Source organism: Natator depressus, chromosome 11 (genome assembly GCF_965152275.1).
Source record: "Natator depressus isolate rNatDep1 chromosome 11, rNatDep2.hap1, whole genome shotgun sequence".
NCBI lineage: Eukaryota > Metazoa > Chordata > Testudines > Cheloniidae > Natator > Natator depressus.
Genome location: NC_134244.1, coordinates 8270858 through 8293542, shown reverse-complemented (window position 1 = coordinate 8293542; position 22685 = coordinate 8270858). Strand labels below are relative to the sequence as shown.

At 37.9% G+C, this 22685-nt stretch overlaps 1 protein-coding gene across 2 annotated transcripts in view; it reads right to left on the bottom strand.

Annotated features, from left to right (window-relative positions):
• Nucleotides 1-22685, bottom strand: part of PTPN4 (protein tyrosine phosphatase non-receptor type 4) — a 245977-nt gene that overhangs the window by 16603 nt on the left and 206689 nt on the right. For both annotated transcript variants that reach the window (XM_074967065.1, XM_074967064.1), the window contains 9 exons: nucleotides 20836-20919; nucleotides 20694-20750; nucleotides 18599-18755; nucleotides 16889-17055; nucleotides 13578-13668; nucleotides 13416-13477; nucleotides 12337-12483; nucleotides 8177-8305; nucleotides 6779-6927 (listed from right to left, as the gene is read on the bottom strand). In XM_074967065.1, the coding sequence (XP_074823166.1) occupies nucleotides 6779-6927; nucleotides 8177-8305; nucleotides 12337-12483; nucleotides 13416-13477; nucleotides 13578-13668; nucleotides 16889-17055; nucleotides 18599-18755; nucleotides 20694-20750; nucleotides 20836-20919 (1043 nt within the window). The remainder of the gene's footprint in view (nucleotides 1-6778; nucleotides 6928-8176; nucleotides 8306-12336; nucleotides 12484-13415; nucleotides 13478-13577; nucleotides 13669-16888; nucleotides 17056-18598; nucleotides 18756-20693; nucleotides 20751-20835; nucleotides 20920-22685) is intronic.

Genomic DNA, 22685 nt, shown 5'->3' with positions numbered 1-22685 from the left:
TCCACACAGGGGTAGTTCCCAGAAAAAGGGGAAGTAGTAAATAAAGTTGGGTTTTTGTTTGTTTTTTTAAAGAAAAAAACAAATGAAACTCTAAACTCACAAAAGAAAGATTAGTAAATAACTAGGTTTGAACAATAGGGTTCATGATCCGATGAACAGACAGCTAATATCTCCGTCTCTAGCCGGGGCGGTTGAGAAGGAATTGAGAAGGGTTTGCCCGTGCAAGGCTGGTTAGCCTTGTGGCAGAGCATGAGGAGGGGACAACACATGTGCAGGCTGAATGGATACTGATACCAAAATTCTCCGATCAGCAGTGCAGGATGAATGAGTACCTACACTGGAGCACCCACAGGGACACTACTCGAGGAAGCAGCAGTTATTTACTGGGAAGTCACTGATTTGTAAAGAACATAAATGTTGACAATTTCTCTCTCTATAGTTCTCCCTTAGCAGCAATTAATGTTCAGATATACAGATTTTTAAATGGCTGATATTAACTCTTTTTGGTCTGTCTAGGCCACACATTAATAGTTCTGTGGCATAAGTACTGTATTCAAAGAGTTGGACAAAAGTTTAAAAAAATGTAGTTTAATATACCAATAGCTTTACAAAGTCTTCCTGCCAATTTTTGTGGCTTTACAATCACTTTTGTCTATTATTGCAAGGAAGGGAAGATCCACTCTAATGGTTCTGCAGTTTTTTCTATTTTCTTGGGATCAAACTGGAGAAAAAAAAAGGTGGTGGTATTCTTCCACGCTCTTCCGAGAAAGTAAGTTCCAGTCACGTGAGTCGCCAAAACGAGAAACCACCACAGTAGATTTGGCAGATATTCAAAATATGTGCATCACATGACATCCCTGGAATCCTTGAGCTTGAGTCGCCTGAGTGGGGCTTGAATATGCCCATGGGCACTCACAGGCTCCTTGGGTATGGGTCCTTCTTGACTGAGGAAGAAATGTGATAGTATCTCTAAAATGCCACCCACCTGAGTTACCCTCATGAGACACCACACAGAGTAAACTGTACAAGGTCTGTGATCCTCCCACTCTTTTCTTCCATGAAGCATGAAATAGATATCAGTGCTTCCATTAAAGTTATCGCCACTGGGCAGCTGAATTAACACCTCCCTGAGATGAATGAGGCACTTCACACCTCCCAGAGCTATTATTCTGGGCTCTCTACAAACTAAGGCCATGTCTACACTAGCATTTATGTTGGCAAAACTTTTGTTGCTCAGAGGTGTGGAAAACCCGCCCCGAGTGACATATGTTTTGCCTGCACAAGTGCTCGTGTGCACAGTGCTATGTCACGGGAGAGCTACCACCGCTCATCGAGCTGATTTTATTACGTCGATGGGAGAGCTCTCTCCCATTGGCATAATGCAGCTACACAAGCACTCTTGCAGCAGCTCAGCTGTATGGCTGTAAGCTTGTAAGTGTAGACATGGCCTCAGGCTCTGCATCAGTAATTCCTGGTTCACATTTTTGAGGTTTTCTTTGCAAGCACAACAGCTAGTGAAGGAGAAACAGAGCTCAAGAACAGCTTTACAGAGTTGGAAAATGAAGAAGGGATACAGCAGGTGGACACTGCTGGTGGAAGGGCAAGGAAGAGAAGAGCGGCGAGTCCTATAGGAAAAGGGGACGAGTCAATGGAGACAACACCAAATATGAGCCCCAGGAGGATACAGGACGGGTTGAAGAGGATTACAAGGGAGAATAGGAATGGAAAGGACTTGCAGCCAGAGGGAACAGGGGATAGACCGGAGAATTGCACCGTCACCAGGAAAAGGCAGGTCTACATGATTGGGGACTCTTTACTGAGAAGGATGGACAGGCCTGTAACCAGAGCTGATCCAGAGAACAGAACGGTGTGCTGTCTACCGGGTGCTAAGATACGGGATGTGGACCTGAGGTTGAAGAGGATCCTAAAGGGAGCGGGAAAGAATCCACTGATCGTCCTTCACGTGGGAACAAATGATACCGATAGATTCTCGCTGGAACGTATTAAGGGAGACTATGCCAGGCTGGAGAAGACGCTTAAGGAAATCGAGGCTCAGGTGCTCTTCAGTGGGATTCTGCCTGTTCCCAGAGAAGGGCAACAAAGGTGTGACAAGATCATGACTATCAAGAGATGGCTCAGGCAGTGGTGCTATAAGGAGGGCTTTGGGATGTATGGCCACTGAGAGGCATTCATGGACAGAGGACCGTTCTCTCAGGATGGGCTCCATCTGAGTAGGGAGGGAAATAGACTTCTAAGATGGAGGCTTGCACAACTGATAAAGAGAGCTTTAAACTAGGAATCTGGGGGAGATGGTTGGGAGATGTCCAGGTAATCTCCATGCCAGATTTTAACATTGAGAGGGAAGAAAATGAAAAAAGAAAGAATACAGCCGTGGGTTGGAGAATGGACATAAGGAGGAAGGGCAGCGTGGATACCAGTCTAATAGGTCATACTGGCGGTAGAATGTCCGTGCCTAATCGGGTGAAGAAAGTGAGTGAGGCCAAACAGCAAAAATTAAGATGTTTGTACACCAATGCAAGGAGCCTAGGTAACAAAATGGAGGAACTAGAGCTACTGGTGCAGGAAGTGAAACCAGATATTATAGGGATAACAGAAATAATGGTGGAATTGTCATCACGACTGGAGTACAGGTATTGAAGGGTATGTGCTGTTTAGGAAAGACAGAAATAAAGGTAAAGGTGGTGGAGTAGCACTGTATATCAATGATGAGGTAGACCGTAAAGTAATAAGAAGCGATGGAATGGATAAGACAGAGTCCATCTGGGCAAAAATCACATTGGGGAAGAAAGCTACTAGAGCCTCCCCGGGATAGTGCTTGGGGTGTGCTGTAGACTGCTGGGATCTAATTTGGATATGGACAGAGACCTCTTTAATGTTTTTAATGAAGTAAATACTAATGGGAACTGAGTGATCATGGGAGACTTTAACTTCCCAGATATGGACTGGAGGACAAGTGCTCGTAATAATAATAGGGCTCAGATTTTCCTAGATGCGATAGCTGATGGATTCCTTCATCAAGTAGATGCTGAACCAACAAGAGGAGATGCCATATTAGATTTGGTTTTAGTGAGTAGTGAGGACCTCATAGAAGAAATAGTTGTAGGGGACAACCTTGACTCAAGTGATCATGAGCTAATTCAGTTCAAACTGAATGGAAGGATAAACAAAAATAAATCTGCGACGAGGGTTTTTGATTTCAAAAGGGCTAACCTTAAAAAATTAAGGAAATTGGTTAGGGAAGTGGATTGGACTGAAGCACTTACGGATCTAAAGACAGAGGAGGGCTGGGATTACTTCAAGTCAAAGTTGCAGAAGCTATCAGAAGCCTGAATCCCAAGAAAGGGGAAAAAATTCATAGGCAGGAGTTGTAGACCAAGCTGGATGAGCAGGCATCTCAGAGAGGTGATTAAGAAAAAGCAGAAAGCATACAGGGAGTGGAAGATGGGAGGGATCAGCAAGGAAAGCTACCTTATTGAGGTCAGAACATGTAGAGATAAAGTGAGAAAGGCTAAAAGTCATGTAGAGTTGAACCTTGCAAAGGGAATGAAAACCAATAGTAAAAGGTTCTATAGCCATATAAGTAAGAAGGAAAAAAAAAGGAAAGAAGAGGTGGGACCGCTAAACACTGAGGATGGAGTGCAGGTTAAGGATAATCTAGGCATGGCCCAATAGCTAAACAAATACTTTGCCTCAGTCTTTACTGAGGCTAATGAGGAGCTTAGGGATAATGGTAGGATGACAAATGAGAATGAGGATATGGAGGTAGATATTACCACATCCGAGGTAGAAGCCAAACTTGAACAGCTTAATAGGACTAAATCGGGGGACCCAGATAATCTTCATCCAAGAATATTAAAGGAACTGGCACATGAAATTGCAAGCCCATTAGCAAGAATTTTTAATGAATCTGTAAACTCAGGGGTTGTACCATATGACTGGAGAATTGGTAACATAGTTCCTATTTTTAAGAAAGGAAAACAAAGTGAGCCGGGTAACGACAGGCCTGTTAGTTTGACAGCTGTAGTATGCAAGGTCTTGGAAAAAATTTTGAAGGAGAAAGTAGTTAAGGACATTGAGGTCAATGGTAATTGGGACAAAATACAACATGGTTTTACAAAAGGTAGATTGTGCCAAACCAACCTGATCTCTTTCTTTGAGAAAGTGACAGATTTTTTAGACAAAGGAAACGCAGTGGATCTAGTTTACCTAGATTTCAGTAAGGTGTTTGATACGGTGCCACATGGGAAATTATTAGTTAAATTGGAAAAGATGGGGATCAATATGAAAATTGAAAGGTGGATAAGGAACTGGTTAAAGGGGAGACTACAACGCGTCACACTGAAAGGTGAACTGTCAGGCTGGAAGGAGGTTACCAGGGATCAGTTTTGAGACCAATCTTATTTAATCTTTTTATTACTGACCTTGGCAAAAAAGTGGGAGTGTGCTAATAAAGTTTGCGGATGACACAAAGCTGGGAGGTATTGCCAATTCAGAGAAGGACCGGGATATCATACAGGAAGATCTGGATGACCTTGTAAACTGGAGTAATAGTAATAGGATGAAATTTAATAGTGAAAAGTGCAAGATCATGCATTTAGGGATTAACAACAAGAATTTTAGTTATAAGCCGGGGATGCATCAATTGGAAGTAACAGAGGAGAAGGACCTTGGAGTATTGGTTGACCACAGGATGACTATGAGCCGCCAATGTGATTTGGCCATGAAAAAAGCTAATGCGGTCTTGGGATGCATCAGGCGAGGTATTTCCAGTAGAGATAAGGAGGTGTTAGTACCGTTATACAAGGCACTGGTGAGACCTCATCTGGATTACTGGTTGCAGTTCTGGTCTCCCATGTTTAAGAAGGATGAATTCAAACTGGAACAGGTACAGAGAAGGGCTACTAGGATGATCTGAGGAATGGAAAACCTGTCTTATGAAAGGAGACTCAAGGAACTTGCCTTGTTTAGCCTAACCAAAAGAAGGCTGAGGGGAGATATGATTGCTCTCTATAAATATATCAGAGGGATAAATACCCGGAAGGGAGAGGAATTATTTAAGCTCAGTACCAATGTGGACATAAGAACAAATGGATATAAACTGGCCATCAAGAAGTTTAGGCTTGAAACTAGATGAAGGTTTCTAACCATCAGAGGAGTGAAGTTCTGGAACAGCCTTCCAAGGGAAGCAGTGGGGGCAAAAGACCTATTTGGCTTCAAGATTAAGCTCGATAAATTTATGGAGGAGATGGTATGATGGGATAACATGATTTTGGCAATTAATTGATCTTTGACTATTAGTGGTAAATAGGCGCAATGGGATGTTAGATGGGGTGGGATCTGAGCTACTACAGAGAATTCTTTCCTGGGTATCTGGCTGGTGAGTCTTGCCCACATGCTCAGGGTTTAGCTGATCGCCATATTTGGGGTCGGGAAGGAATCTTCCTCCAGGGCAGATTGGCAGAGGCCCTGGGGTTTTTTTTGCCTTCCCCTGCAGCATGGGGCATGGGTCACTTGCTGGAGGATTCTCTTGAAGTCTTTAAACCATGATTTGAGGACTTCAATAGCTCAGACATAGGTGAGAGGTTTATTGCAGGAGTGGGTGGGAGAGATTCTGTGGCCTGCATTGTGCAGGAGGTCAGACTAGATGATCATAAAGGTCCCTTCTGACCTTAAAGTCTATGAGCTAGAAACATACTTCGGAGAAATTGACAATACACAAGAGGCTATCAAATGCACAAAGTAAACATACTGGAAAAAACAACAACAATTTTTGCTCTAATCTCTTCCAGTTATAATAATCTTAGCTCTGACTTGTAAAAACAGTAGATAAAAAAATTAAGTTCACGGTGTCCCTTTAGTGTCTGTAAAATGGGTATACTACTTGACAGGTTAGATCGTAAGGGTTACTGTTTGTACAGCATTTTGAAGATGAAAGGGCCAAAGCCTATTCACGTATGCATGCCTGCAACTCTCAAAGAAGTCAGTGGGTGATGTGCATGTTGATTTGAAGACAAAAATTGGCATTAAGCATTATTCCGGTCTTGTACTTACATTAAGTGCTGTGGAGATTCTGTGTTAAATGGATTCTAAATGTGAAGGATGAAATGTTAACTGTCACTAAAAACTATTGAATAAGAGCAGCACATTAAGGTGTATTTCAGATTTACACAGAATATTAAAGAAAACATGAATACAGTTGTTTCCATTCATGCCAAAGTACTCAAATGTTAAGAAATATTTGAATCTGATAAAAATGGACACACAAATATTCAGTACTGGAGAGAAGACAGACTTCAGTGAAAAACTGATTTATGTCACTACTGTATATGCTAGAGAGAGAGATATCTTGCCCTTATGGATATAAGATTTATCTAGTTCTTTTTGAATTTTGCAGTTCACAGTCACTGTATGTATAGCAGTTTCCTAAATGGGAAGTGGTTTCTTCTCCCTCTAGGATTATCATGATCATTACTATCCACAGGCATTTTACCTATATGTAACATGACAGTGCATTTGATTCTGAAAACTGCTCACTCAAGTGTGAAGCTAATATCAAAATCTATGGAGAATTATGGGTAACTGTTCGATTCAAATTTTAAATCCCCTTGTCTCTTTCCTCTAACAGGAACACAATGAAATTTATAACTGAATTTAATCAGAAATGGTGAACAATAAAAGACTAAATAAAATAGAGAAGAAAGCGCTCAAGAAGAGGCATTCAGTTAGACTATTTAGGAAAGTTAGAAAAAACAAATACCTGCAATGAACAACAACAGGTTCTTCTCTGCCAGCCCTCTTTTTTCGTACAAGACACACAAAATCCAGGAAGTCACTGGAATCATCAGGAACCCCATGATCAGGCCATGCTACATACTGGATCTGGGTGAGCTGACGGGTTTCATTTTTCTTATCAGGAATACAAAATTTGTTCAAATGTAATTCAGACTTCATCATAAAAAACAGTGATAATCAACTACACTCCGATAATTACCTCTCATTTGAGCATCTCAAAGCACTTTATGAATATTAATTATTGGCCAACAAATATTTTAGAATCCTATTTTTCCTTATAAAAAATAATAAAAGGCACTAAAATGAAAAGATTTGCATTCTTTGCATTTTAAAAGATTTTTTTCTAGCTATGCTTTTTCTGCCTCACATATCATTAGCAATACATAAGACCATAAAAGTGGCCATATTGGGTCAGACCAAAGGTCCATCTAGCCCAGTATCCTGTCTTTCGACAGTGGCCAATGCCAGGTGCCCCAGAGGGAATGAACAGAACAGGTAATCACCAAGTGATCCATCCCCTATTGCCTATTTCCAGCAAACAGAGGCTAGGGACACCATCTCTGCCTATCCTGGCTAATAGCCATTGATGGCCCTATCCTCCATGAATTTATCTAGTTCTACCTGCAAATCCTTTTTTCTCAAGTTAATACATGAAGGATACTTACCTGTAACCAGAGTTCTTTGAGATGGAGCCTGCATATTCCCATAGTTTAGAACTGACCCCATAAATTTTGCCACCATATATCAGAAACCCAGGCTTTCATTTAAAAATATGAAGTTAAAGACATTGTTTTTGGAATACTATCCTCCCCAATGTTGTTTGTTACCCTATTAAGAAATGTTTACCGAAAACTGTCTTCAGAGACACAAAATGTGTTTCTAGGCAGCACCAATGAAAAATTTCTAATGTCTATCCTAATCTAATGTTTAACGATGTTTTGAAAAGATCGAGGGAATATATCAGAATAAATCTCTAATACTTTCTTATTTATTGTCATGGCTTAGCTTTAGGATTATCTTGGACCAAATTAGATAATTAACACTCATCCCAAATGACTGACGTATTGCACTGTACCCATAATGGGAACAAGATTAAATCTCTGTTCAATTCCCTGAAAAGGTACCACTAAAACTTTTTTGTGAACAAAAGGTATGTACTCATAACAAAGAAAATAATTCACACAAAATAAAATCTTTCAAATTGAGACTCATTTTCTATGGGATTTTAAAATGATCAATTAACTGGATATATTCAATAGTCTACATGTGGATGTGCTATAAAACTGGAAAGAATGTCTGAAGTTAGGTAATTCTACTTTGAGGATTCCAAAGAATTTGACGAATGACTGTATTATAGTTTTACCTCAAGGTTAGTCAGTGTCATCTCTCTGAAGACATAAGCAGGATTTCCTTCCTCTGAATGGCAGGTAATCTGGAAATTTCCATATGATGAGCTTCCTGTAGGTTCTGGCCAGTACTGATGGCACTTAACCTAAGGTTTTCAAAGACGACAGTCTTTAGAGTCATAGAACGTTATTTTTCCTCCTTTTTAGATTCAGCAAAAAGTTCCCTTCTGAGCATTTTGTAATTACTGTTGACTTACTTACCGAACATACTGTAGGGGTTTATAATTGAAAATGAGCTATTAACTGCATAACTGGGAAAAAAAATTCAAACTAGTGTAATTGATATTAGTCCTGAGCAAATTAATACAATTAATCATTTTTAACTGTTTTTTTGCTCATATGACATAATCAAAGGATCAAATTTTGATCTGCAAATGCATGTAACTCCATGAAAGTTCTATATGAATACCTGAGGGCAAAATATGGTTTAACATTGCAGGATGTGCAGTTGCCATTAACCTTGAAGGTACCAAACTTTTCCTCTGATCTAGCTGTGTGATTATTACATAACTACACTGCCTGCAGGATCTTAACTACTTGATTTTCATACATAAAGTAAGGTAAAATCACGTAGAAGTCCTGCTTCTCTTCTCAACTTCGTTTCCTTCACACAGGCCCCAACTCTTGAGTTTAGTGTAATTGAATAGTGATGACTTTAACTTTTGATATTACTTCTTTTTAAATATCCACTAAATATTCCCTTTTGACACCACAGTGATAGGTCCCTCCTTAGAGCCACTCCTAACTTCTAAAATCCTAAAATAATCCTTCCTTATGGCAGATTTACATGAAAAAGAAAACATGTTGTTATAACGTGAATAGGAGGAGGTGGCCAGTAAGCAATGACTAAGATTGCTTCATGGTGGGACAAAAATAAGGTGCATTAGGTGTTGGGTTTACCCAAATCTTTACGGTTAAATGAGAACTTTAAAGAAGACCAACTTTATGACAAACTGCTTAAATGCCCAAATATAAAAAGAGGTCATTTCAGTTCATGCATATTTTTTATCTTTCTAACCCACCTGGCAGGGTCTGTAAGAGCAGCCATATCTGCAGACTTCCTGCTCCCCTGAGACACTCTGGCATGCAGTGTGATAGTGACCTCAGTAGCCCCATCATCAGCATTAGAGCAGGGAGTCTGCCGATGGGTAAGACAAATAAAGTCCTTTTATTTCAATATTTAGCAGCTCTCAAAGAATTCTATAAATATCAATATTAAAAAACCTCAGAGAACTGCTATTGTGTGTCTGTTCTTAGATCTGCAAAGAAAACTAAGTAAATTAAAAGGACACTTGAACTGAAATTCGCTCTAATTGTGTTCATTTGGGAGCACACCGCATCATATAGTAAAACTGAGTCACTGAAAAATAGTTTTAAAAAGTTTAAAAAAAACACACCTAAAATTATTTTTATGGTATTTAACAGGTCTGACAGCACAGAAAATACATGGTTATTTTAACAAGAAGAATGCACACACACAACTGAACTGAAGTCTGAATTAATGTGACTATCCTCAGCACAGACCAGTTTTGCTGGCCAGGATGATAGACACCTACTATAAAACCCACCAAATAAAACTCAGAATTATCATGAAATTTCAGGATATTGCAATCAGCCAGTTATGCTTATGTGTTTCAAGTTCTCCAACTGTTACTGAATGTTACAAATAATATACCAGCTGTTTTATGAAATACACCAGATATGTGCTAAAATTTGAATGGTACTTCAGTGGACAGAGGCAACACAATGGACAAAATTATTAAGGAGACAATATCAACCAGAGTTTCAGGTGTAGCTGACTTTCCTTTGTGAAATTAGGTGATGCCATTATGGTAACATATACATAATTACTTATAATTACTTTCTTATTTATAATTTGTACATATGCAGCTAATAACATGTAACGACATCATTTTGTATTAAAAGAAGCATACATAAAAATGGGAGTGAGCACTAACAAGACTGACTAGTCAAAAACAAATCTTTTTAAATAAAAGATTGCACGTATAGTAGTCAATTTGGTAACACTAATAATCTTTCATTTGATTAAGCAAATACCCAGAGGTAGTACTCCATTGCGTGGAGGTACAGCTTGAAAGTAATAGAATCAAAGAATTATAGAACTGGAAGGGACCTTGAGAGGTCATCTAGTACAGTCCCCTGCACTCATGGCAGGTCTAAGTATTATATAGATCATCCTTGACAGATGTTTGTCTAACCTATTCTTAAAAATCTCCAATGATGGAGATTCCACAGTCTCCCCAGGCAATTTATTCCAGTGCTTAACCACCTTGACAGCTAGGAAGTTTTTCCTAATGTCCAACCTAAACCTCCCTTGCTGCAATTTAAACGCATTACTTCTTATCCTGTCCTCAGAGATTAAGAAGAACAATTCTTCTTCCTCCTCCTTGTAACAACCTTTTATGTACTTGAAAAACTTATGTCCCCTCTCAGTCTTCTCTTTTCCTAACTGAACAAACCCAATTTTTTCAATCTTCCCTCATAGGTCATTTTTTTCTAGACCTTTAATTGTTTTATTGATCTTCTCTGGACTGTCTCCAGTTTGTCCACATCTTTCCTGAAATGGGGTGCCCAGAACTGGACACAGTACTCCAGCTGAGGCCTAATCAGTGCAGAGTAGAGCGGAAGATTTAATTCTTGTGTCTTGCTTCCGACACCCCTGCTAATACATCCCAGAACGATGTCCGCTTTTTTTGCAACAGTGTTACACTGTTGACTCATATTTAGCTTGCAGTTCACTATGACACCCAGAACTCTTTCCGCAGTCCTCCTTCTGAGACAGTAATTTCCCATTTTGTAAGTGTGCAACTGATTGTTCCTTCCTAAATGGAGGACTTTGCATTTGTCTTTATTGAATTTCATCCTATTTACTTCAGACCATTTCTCTAGTTTGTCCAGATCATTTTGAATTCTAGCCTATCCTCCAAAGCACTTGCTACCCTTCACAGCTCGGTATCATCCGCAAATTTTATAATTATACTCTCTATGCCATTACCTAAACCACTGATGAAGATACTGAACAGAACCGGACCCAGAACTGATCCCTGCAGGACCCCATTCATTATGCCCTTCCAGCTTGATTGTGAACCACTGATAACTCCTCTCTGGGAATGGTTTTCCAACCAGTTATGCACACACCTTATAGTAGCACCATCTAGGTTGCATTTCCCAAGTTTGTTTATGAGAAGGTCATGTGAGACATATCAAAAGCTTTACTAAAGTCAAGATATACCACATCTGCTGCTTCCCCCCCAGCCACAAGGCTTGTTACCCTGTCAAAGAAAGCTATCAGGTTGGTTTCACATGATTTGTTTTTGACAAATCCATTCTGACTGTTACTTATCACCTTATCATCTTCTAGATGTTTGCAAATTGATTGCTTAATTATTTGCTCCATTATCTTTTCGGGTGCAGAAGTTAAGCAGACTGGTCTGTAATTCCTCGGGTTGTCCTTATTTCCCTTTTTATAGATTTGCACTATATTTGGCCTTTTCGAGTCTTCTGGAATCTCTCCCATCTTCCACGACTTTTCAAAGATAAATGGATAATGGTGGATTTAAGGCTGATCCATGGATCTGGATCCAATTCTCCAAAGAGCTCCATAGTATAATTAGCGATTGTTGTGACATCGCAAAGCAAAATTTATGACATAGCAAAGCAAACAATACAACACCGGTCTAGGCCTCCTTACAGGATTAAATCATCCCTGCCCAGAAACTTTAATCCAGAAAAAATGATGACTTTGAGTTGACAGAGCTCAGAAAAAAAGAACACACTCCAAGCAGGTAAACTTTGTTTACTACTTCACTGTAAAAACAGTCAGATTAAGTCTTTAAAAATTCATTTATGAAATATGAGAATCAAGACTTATATATGTTTCAATACTACACTATATGTTAAGACTAGTTGCATAATCTTGAAATAAACGGTTTAAAACTGAAACACAGGAGACCCTTAACTGTAGCAATGCCTGTGAGCACTGCCATAAAAAAGAAATTCAAGATAGCCCTGTTCTACCCTAGTTGTTTATGGCAGATTCAAAAAGGGATTTTAAAAATAATATGTGATTAGATTTCAAGTTAGAACTTTGACTTACTCTGCCCCTTTCAACTTGAGTGGTCAACATTACAACCATAGATGAACCTTGTTCCCATGTCATCTGCCAAAAATCAGGACAAGTGTTTGGTAATGGACCCTGACAAGCAATGTACTGGTTTATTATGCTGGAAGAAGAGATTTCCATCTAAAAGAAAACAAATTAATCATTATTTTAGTTAAACAACATTACTCTCTTGGCAACTTTAATTTATGCACCACAAATTTAGACTTTGCTAGATAATTTAAATTAGATTTACAAAAAATACAAGAAGAATGAATCAATAATATCAATACTATTCAACTGTTTACCGCTAGACCACAGATAAAAGAGCACACAAAACAAGAGAGACCTGTCAAGACTGAGAAAAAAATCACCTTATTTAAAACCGTTAAGAAACCCAAATATTTTTCATTTAATTAACTGACAGACTTTAGTTTCCAAATACCTGAGCTGTCAAGACCACAGGTCACAATGAAGGCATATGAAAAAACGTGACAGTTCAGTGTCAAAATAATTTGGGTAGACTTATGCACATTACATCTACTGTTTACAATATTTGATCATTTAAATACTAATCCTGGAATCAAATATCTTTCCTTTGTATTCCTGAAGTGAAAAGTTAGCTGTACTTTGTTATTACTGGCTAGAAGACACAGACCTACCAGGCTGAATTCTGCTAATATTAGTCTTGAACACTGCTACAACAATGTGCATTGGCTTACTTTGTGCTAGTTTTAACTCTAGATGGCTACTTTCTTCCAACAATGACCCATCTGAAATAAAATTCAGGCTCTTGTTGCGGCACATAAAATCTCTCAATTTGACTGAGAGTTAGTAGAAAATTATCAACTACTGTCTTTTAGATAAACAAACCTACTAACATTTAAGCCAACTGATGAAAATACTTCCCATCTACTCCAGTCCATGTTAGATTTGAGAAACATCTCCAAAAAGAGTGAATTATCTTATTTTTACATTTTCTGCTGAAAAGCTGCAGTGGCAATTTATAAATCAACTGTTCTTCAGAATGCTGCCACAATGTACTTACAGTATGAATGACACAGAATTCAACTCACATTTATATAATTTGCATTGATGTAGTCATCATTACTCTTCAAAATGACCCGTGTAGCATCATCTGAAAAAATATTTCAAGAACATGTGTTATTTCTCTACCAAGTACAATTAAATACAGTATTTTAACTTAAAAACATACATACACATACACACACACTTACAAGGCGAAATGTCTCTGTATCTATTTTTGGAAATGTTTTGAGGTAATTTGGCACAAGACATTGTCATTCCAGGCTTCTTCCTATACAGTTGCTAAAAGAGAATAAAGCTGGTCAGATACTAACAGGCACAACATAGGACTTGTTAGCTTTACATTTACTACAGACCTTTTAAAAGCATATAAAACGAACATGAAAACATTTTCTATTCACAAGCACAATTCAACATTCATTTTGTTTTTTTAACAAGATCATTGGAGCAGCTGGACTACGTGCTCACTAAATTCGCTCAAAAGGCACAGGCTGGGAAACTGATTCGTAAGCTATTGTAGCAGGCATGCATCTGGACAATGGCCAGTACTACTGGGTACTGTGGGAATAGCAGAGACAGTCCACTGCATCTTAACACAGTGTTTTGGGCTAGCAGATACGTACTGTGAGTAGACCTTACTGGCTGTGCTACTGCTACACCCCGAGTCTGCCACCATCATCCTCCTACACAGTGCTTCAATGAATCTTAGTCTCCCAGTAAATGGGGTGTGTGTGTGCAAACATTCCCTCTGCAGGAGTTCTGCTGCATTCTGGTACGTAGGCAGTTATGTGGAGAGGCCAGGAGTTGCTGCCCCTAACTGAACCAGCACACTTCTCAGTTAAAAGAAATATAGCAAAGAGTCCCACACTGCACGGGATATTACACAGATAACAACATATACCTCCTGAAGACTCAGGGTAAAATGAAAAACACGTTAATACAAATTCCATTTGGATTATTAAGAACAAGTGTATATCTCATCCTAAGTTTGGATGGCACATTATAGGGAGAATAAACAGTCCCTGCCCTGATGATTTTACAATTTAAGCTAGGCAATGTGACATAACTGCTTGTATTCATGACGTATACAATAATGCTACTTCTATTCTTTTTTCTTAATTTTTCTTTTTATGTATTTATGTTTATTAATTTCTATTTTATTTAGTTTGTATCAAAGTACAAATCATTGTAAGAGAAACTTTGGAAGATATATGTTCTGTATTTCTCTTTAGCTAATGTATTTCAATCAAAACATAAACATGGAAACAGGATTTTTCTTTTAACAGTTCATTTTGGCTCCTGCTTTTTAATCCTTACTTGGCCATATTCCTCATTTCCTATGTCACATCTCGGATATAACTAAAACAAAAATGGATTGCAAGGCCATCTATTTTTATGACTGCTTACACTATAATGATCATTACTTTAAAATATTAAGGAGTTTTTTCCTCCACATCACTTTAATGCTTCACATATACAGACGCTTCCCGGGTTACGCAAGACCCGACTTACACAAATCCGCACTTATGGAAAAAGCTCCATAAGCAAGAAATAGGAGTTTTGTGGGGTTTTTTTTTGCGTAATGGTCGGGTATACGTTTGACTTACGCAAAACTCGAGTTACACAAGGCCTTCCGGAACGGAATGATTGTGTAAGTCGGGGAGCATCTGTAGTCTATTTACTCCTGTAGAGTTATTTTTGAACAATAGTTTATTTATATCTAATACTCTGCTAACACTCAATTCCATGAAACACATTCATCCATCCATTAGTATAATTAAATATAATTTATTATTTCACTGTACCATGCCCTCATTCACTGTTGAGGTTAGGCAGGTACAATTCCTCCAAAGTCAATGGAGTGACACTCATTTACTCCAGCGGTAAGTTTAGCCTCAGTAGAACAAGAGTAGAAGTTCTAATCATGCCTCAATTTATGACTTAACAAGAAGAAAAAGAGCTGAAAAGTGAGCTTGGATATGATCGCAATGGCATCAAAAGCTATTTTATTTAAGTTCCTGCATGAAATTAAAAGAAAAGATCAAATCATTACTATACATCATGCAAAACATAAATATGATCTGAAATGGAAAATTATTTCCTCAAAGCATTAGTTTTAATAGTTCTACATAAAATGAGTGACCCAAATCAACCAATTTTCAGCAATCTTTGTTTTAATTCAATAAGCTTAAAAAGGCATTGCTTTAGTCTTAATTTTCAGTTTAAAGGAACGCAAGATTGGTAAACCAAAAATTCGATTTTCCTTTTTAGAACTGTTTGCCAAATGCATGCATTTTTTGTATCATTTAGTACAAAATGAATGATTTTTTTAAAAAAAAAACAAGTAATCTATATGATAGCCAAATGAGCAACCCCATGAAAACTAATCACTATATAAACATATGACGGAGGAAAGAGTTTGGCAAGGAAACAGATTTCAAGCTTCCAGGGAATTACTATATATACCAAGTAGTAAAAAAATGTCAACAGCTATGAAAATTGCTCTATATAATTTATTGAGCATAAACCTGTCCTAAAGAGATTCCAATCCAATTTAAACACAGTCCATAAATCAAACCCACATACTTTAGGGTCTGATCCTGTTTTCATTAAAAGAAATGGGAATTTTGCCATAGAATTAAGAGAGAACAGGATCAGGTCTATAAAATATATACCATATTGACATTAAAAGGGGTATCTCCATTTGTCTAGTTACTTTAGTAATGTAATATATTATCTTGTCCTCCAGCCACATGACCTAATTTCAGAAACTAAGCTGGGGTGAGCTGTGTCTGTATTTTGATAGGATACCACCAAAGAACACGTAGGGGTTGAAGAAGTGGTTGTGTTGATTCAGAAGATGGTATTCTTCTCTGTCAGTCAGCAATGAGCCAATGTACAAGCATGGTATTAAGGGGAACTGCACTACTCTCTTCAAAATAAATAATGAAAATCAACTACGTATAAAAAAATTCTATTGCATTTTCCTAAAATTCGGGTTGTACTTCCCAGTACTCTGTCCTAATACTTAAATTTCATTTAAAATCTTCCCTGCAGTTTAAATCATTTATGGTATTCTTCACTTCTTGTTTTAATTTAGGTTTTCATCCAGATGTGGGTAAAATGAACACTGGGACTTGGGTAAAGCTTCCTACACCCTTTAGGTATTCTTGGATATGAAAGATGTTATATAAGCATAAGATCATTATAATTACAAAAACTTGGGAGTTCCAGTTATAAACAGCTTTACAGTGTATTAAAAACATTTAGATTGTACTAGATAGGTAACGTTTATTCTATGGTGACTATTTTGCACCTGTAGCATTTCAACACAGAAGTTTTTTGATGTTTGGCTGTTCTTTCTTTACGACAGATGAGTCAATTGCCTCGCTGACAGATTCTAAGCTCACTCTAATATCATTCAAATTTGTTCTGTTGAAGCTAATTATTACCCAGAAAGAGACTGGTATGTGCATACAATTATAGGTTGTACATTACTTACATCAAACTGAGCCAGAATAGTTCCAGTGATAAGCCCCTCTGCTAGTTGAATCATAGATTCCCGCAGAGCATCATCATCCTGATGGACACCATCCAGGGGGGATTTCTCAGGGATGTACTGGAAGTCAGGCTCACTCTCCAGCTTCTCTTCCACCACATCATAGACAGCTACAATAAATAAAGGTAGGAAGGTTGAGGGAGGTGCTAACCTAGCATGTTCTTTGGCTGTAACAGTGAATGCTCATCTTTTAAATAAAAAAAAAAGGCAATTCAGTATTGCTTCTACAGGAAAATCTGTGGTAGAGTACCATTAAGAGTCGGACTTTAATCCATATCAACAACAAATTCAGTGTTGAAACCATTATGCTCCATCCTAAAACTACATTGTTATTTAGTTTATTGTTGAGTAAGAAAAGGATTTTCACATAATCAATACTGCTAAAACCCTACTCCCTAATCCTAGTCATATCTTGCCTTGTTTACTGTAACTTTCTCCTCTTTGGCCTCCCCAATTCCCACATCACATCCCTCAAGTCACTCTAGTGCCTATGTTTATCTTTTTTGTTTTGCGTTTCACTTTGCAGGGAATTAATTAGGCTACAACTGGCAGACCACTGGCTAGAATGACACTCGTAGGCCCCACTATAATTCTGTGAACTTATTGTGTAAAAGTACTGCCTGTAAACAAATATGTATTCAAATATACACAGTAAAGTATATACTACAACTAGCACACAAGTATATGCTCTTTTGAAAAGTTTGCCCATAAAGCAGAACACTGTAAAAATGTGAATGAGGAAATTATGGCTACTTTTAAATTCTGCATTTTAAGGCTTTTTATTCAAGCCACAACTATAATCAACACACAAAGGAGTATTAACTTGGTAAATCTGTAAACCAATTTAGCAGAATTTATTTTATATGACTATGACAGAGGAAGAAAATATACAAAAACAATGAAATGGCTTAAATACATAGAATGGGAAGTAACACAATTAAATAAAAGAAGCCAGAATCATTTGTCAGTTGGTTGAGGTGCTCTAGTGGAGTGATTTCAACTATTCCAATTATTTCTCAGTATACTTTTCTGCTACATGGCTCTTTATTGTGATTGGGTAGTGGAGCAGAATTAAACACCCAGCAGCTGACTGTTGACAACATTCCAACAATATATATGCCATGAACATACTGTATAAGCTTGGTTTTTTTAAGCATTTTCTTTTATTAAGCTGCCTCCAGTAAAAATGTTGCCAATAATTCTCAATTGCTTTGAAGATATATTTTAAGTCCTTGAATACTATCAGATCTATGAGACAAAGACACGCAAAATTGCTATTTTGGGATGGACTATCCTGCACACTGAAATCAATTTGTGCAATCATCTGGCCAATTTGTACCTAATGTGATTTAGGAATAAAACGTATGTGGAGCCTTCTTGCTAAGAATACCCAATTATTTTTCATATCCCGATTTTGGGGATTTAAAATTTGTTTTGAACACTTACAATTACAGGTATAAATGCTTGCAGTACAAGGTATTTCTCTGTATTTGTATCTGATTGAAATGCTGCCTTCTTGTTGTAATCTTATGTACTTTTTCTAAGGGGGAGCACCTTTCTGTAAAGAGTATTAGCATCCTTACCCCAGGACACAATGTGAAGGCTAGGGAGAAGGAGAGCGAAGATTTGTTGTGTTACATATAAATCACTCACCATTGGGTCGTACTAGGAGCACAAGTTCCCCTGAGTGCCTCTCACAGCTCTCTTTAATAAACATGACAACTTGATCATGGGTATGTTCCGCTATATCCCTGCCATTTATCAATACAACCTGGTCCCCTTCATTCAAACGAGGGACACAGAGGTCAGCCTGCAACATGAAACAAATTTAGTTTTACAAACACAGAGCACTCTAAAAACAAAGCTTTTGTATTTTGTTACTTTAAAATAGGAACATAAGAAACAGCATAACTGTGTTCAGGAATGTGGATTCTGCCAGACTCATTTATATGGTTGCCACATTGGATCAAATGATATATAAAGCATTACATAACACAGCAGACAGTGCCATTCATATGAATACTTCAATTCACAATCAGGAGGAGTCTGTCATACCAACATGCCTTTCTGCTGCTGTTACTCCCTGCTCCTTATATGTATGCTGAAGTTGAATGCTTGGATAAGCTCTCCAGTGTTTGAATTATATTCTGCATTAATACTGGGGATGCAGGACAAGCTCAGAAATCTCAGAAAGGAGGGCAGCAGCATGGCAAAACCTTGACCAATTCAATTTCAAAATCTAAGAGCAGTAAGCTTCTAATACCACATTCAAGGCAACAAAAAGATGGGGGCGGGAGGCGCAAAGCAAATGCACCAAAGTAATCTGGGCAAAAAGGTAATCCAGCAAGTGAAAATACTATCTATGTTACAATTTAACCATAATTGCAGAGAGGAAAGGGCAGTGCATTCCCCATTTATCACCACCACAGCATTGCTAGATGTTTAATCCATTCATACAAAATTAACTGCAATAGAAACAAACCAATTTGTGATACAGAAAATAAATTAGGAAAAAAATAATTAACTGGGATAAGAACAATCTAATATAAGGATGTCAACATATAAATTTTAATGATTTTATTTAGATCAAAGCTACTTTGTTTTTTTAATGTAAGCAAATGTGTGTCTTATTCTATTAATTTCTGACAGGTGCACAACACAGAGCTGGCATCACAAAGGCTGAATACCAGGTCATTATTTCTGGCAATCAGCTGCCACAATATTGTGCCTAGTTTGAAGACATTAATGGTGCTCACTGAACACCAGAAACACCACCACAGAATCAGACCTGATGAATGATTCATTATGTCTAGTTTAATCTAAATCTTGACATTACTCACATCTGCATGTGTCAGTAAAAACAAAAGGGATTTGCAATTTTTAACAGCATAAAAGTTTGTCTCAACACAATTTATGTGACAAAATCCCATGAATGTTTAAATTAAAAATTTATGCTAAATAACAATGTTTTTAGGGTGAGTGGGGCATTATATATCAAGAGTCAAGAAACAGCTGTTATAACTTATTGTAACCACTTGCAGTGATGAAACTTTGCCGTATTGAGAAAACATTTATTTTTATTATTAAAGCATGCACCACACTAAACTATGAACTTTAACTTTCCTTAAATAAAATTAAATAAATAAATAAGACAACTCACTTACAGATAGCAATGTAAGCAGTTTACTTTTATTTAATATTGGAATTTGTAGAAGAGCATGTAAGTGATATTGGGGAGACTATATTCTGTCTGTAGTTTATTTTCATTCCACTGTCCTCCTTTAATTAGCAAAAAAGTATTTTTAACATGTTTTAAATGTACTTAATTCCAACATTTAATTGACCATTACTTTCATTTACTATGTGAGGCAGTTAAAGAACAAGCTGCCAACAAGGTACGGGGACTACTACCTTAAAGGTAATATGTTAGAGCAATTTTATTCCTAGCAAGGTGTGGCCAGAACGTTTTTCCTCAAGGAAAAAGAAAACACAAAGGAAAAGACTTACAATAATTATGATAACACATATAATTAGAGAAACAAGGTGGGTGAGGTAATATCTTTTATTGGACCAATTTTTGTTGGTGAAAGAGAGAACAGCTTCTCTCTCTCAACAACAGAAGTTGGTCCAATAAAAGATATTACCTCACCCATCTTGTCTCTCTAATATCCTGGGACCTACATAGCTAGAACAACACTGCACACATTTAATTAAACACGACTACTTCCAAGTTTTTCTGACAACTTACTGGTGTTCCTGGAGCTACCCTGGACACTATTACAGGCATCTTCTGGTCATATCCTCCCTTAAAAAAAAATTCAGCAAGTCACAAATCATGAGTGTCACTGAACAATCTTTAAAAATATGAACAGACATCTAATTTTCATTACCTTTACATTGAAGCCAAATCTTCCATTTTCATCTGGTTTCATTCTGATCAAAACAAGATTGTCATGGGGAACACCACCATTGGGCTAAACAAAAAGGAAGTATATAACATTACATGTAATTTATTTTCAGCTAATGCAGGCTTTAAAGAAAGATTACTCTAATACCACAGCTGTTCCAAATGTCCTCATCAAATGTCCAGTAATTGCTATTGGGCCCTGAGAAAGCAGCAGTAACCATGCAAATTGTTTCTCTCACCCTAGTGTGATATGGGGAATAATGCACTCAGAGTTGCTGTGCACAGTTAATCTGTAAATGTGTTCTCCTGGAAGCAAGCTGGCGAAATAGGGAACTACCCAAATCATAAATTGACTAATAAAATTACAAGTCATTTAAATATAACAGTTACTGCAGTATCAAGTGGATATGTTACAAATTTCGTGTGACTGCAGTAAAAATGTATTGTTATGTAGCTTGGCCAGGTCACATAACCTGTGTGTCTTAGTTTGCACTGGCTACAACTTCGGTTTAATAATGGGGGCAAGTTTTGTAGGACCAGGAGCTCCCTGCTACTCACCTCTCCAGGAAGAGTTTGAAATACTAATGTGAGGTTTACTACTCATGCTCCAGGGCTATGTGGAGAGGAATATGAAGTGCCCTATGCTGACAGAGCTTGGTGACTATAATCCCCCCTCCACCCTCCCATGTCTTTTATTTGATTGAGGCAACATCACAACCCCTCTCCCTCCACCCCACAAACTCTTATCAGGAAATTCCCATCCACTGTTCCCCATACCTCCTCCCACATACAAATGCAATTATACATATTTCCTATGCCTCATTCAGCTCTTTCAGAACAGCACTGACCCTGGTGGCATGGCACAGCCATCTGTGGAAGCTATAGACCAGAATCTTGTGCCTTTCAACAAGGTGCTATTTCAATGGCTTTGAATTTGCTTGAACTAGCCCTTCATACTTATCCAGGGATGTGAGGTGGGTTAATCATTGTTTTGTACAGTACTTAGAGGAGGATGTAAGGTGTTAAACATTTAACAGTGATACTTCAAGTTAAAGGAACCGGAATTCAACTTTTTAAAAACCCACCCGTCTGTTGCCACATTGGATTATTTGAACCCTAAAAAGTTCAACTTGCAAAAGAACTCTGCAGTGTATGGTTGCAGGGGCTGGAAAGGAAGTGTAAGTTCACCTGGAGGATCCAGTTTGATGAACCTGAACCTTCAAAAGAAACCTCCTCCTCACAAACCAGCTACCCTATAACTGACACGACTACATAGCAGGAAGCCCTTGATTCCAGAAGATATTTACGGTGTTGGAGAGAGGAAGGCTGGGGATAAGAAACAGTGTAAGTCAGGCTATCTATGCTTTGTGTAACTGCAAGCCCTGCAAACTTAACTTGTGCTTTGAGAGTGAAACTGAGTTTTTTTCCCTCTCCCATGACATTCTGATTTAAGGGCTCAGCACACCCAATTAGACCTTCAATATTACACCTGTGCAGTCCCAGTACCTTTACTGGGTTTGCACAGGTTTAACTCGGAGCTTAATAAACATTATGTTCACAGAATACAATGCAGCTTATTCTCTCACAACTGCATTTTCTTTGCCAGGCTAATGGGAGTAAAAAACAGTTGAAAGGTATTTTTGTCACTTGACTCAACTAAACATGACTGAATGCAGGAAGAGATTTGGTAAGGTGTTATTTTTACAAAGACAAGGCAGATGAGGTAATATCTTTTATGGTCCAACTTCTGTTGGTGAGAGAGACAAGCTTTTGAGCTTACACACAGCTCCTCTTCAGGTCAGCTCTAGCCTGAGCCTAAAAGTCTAAGGAGCA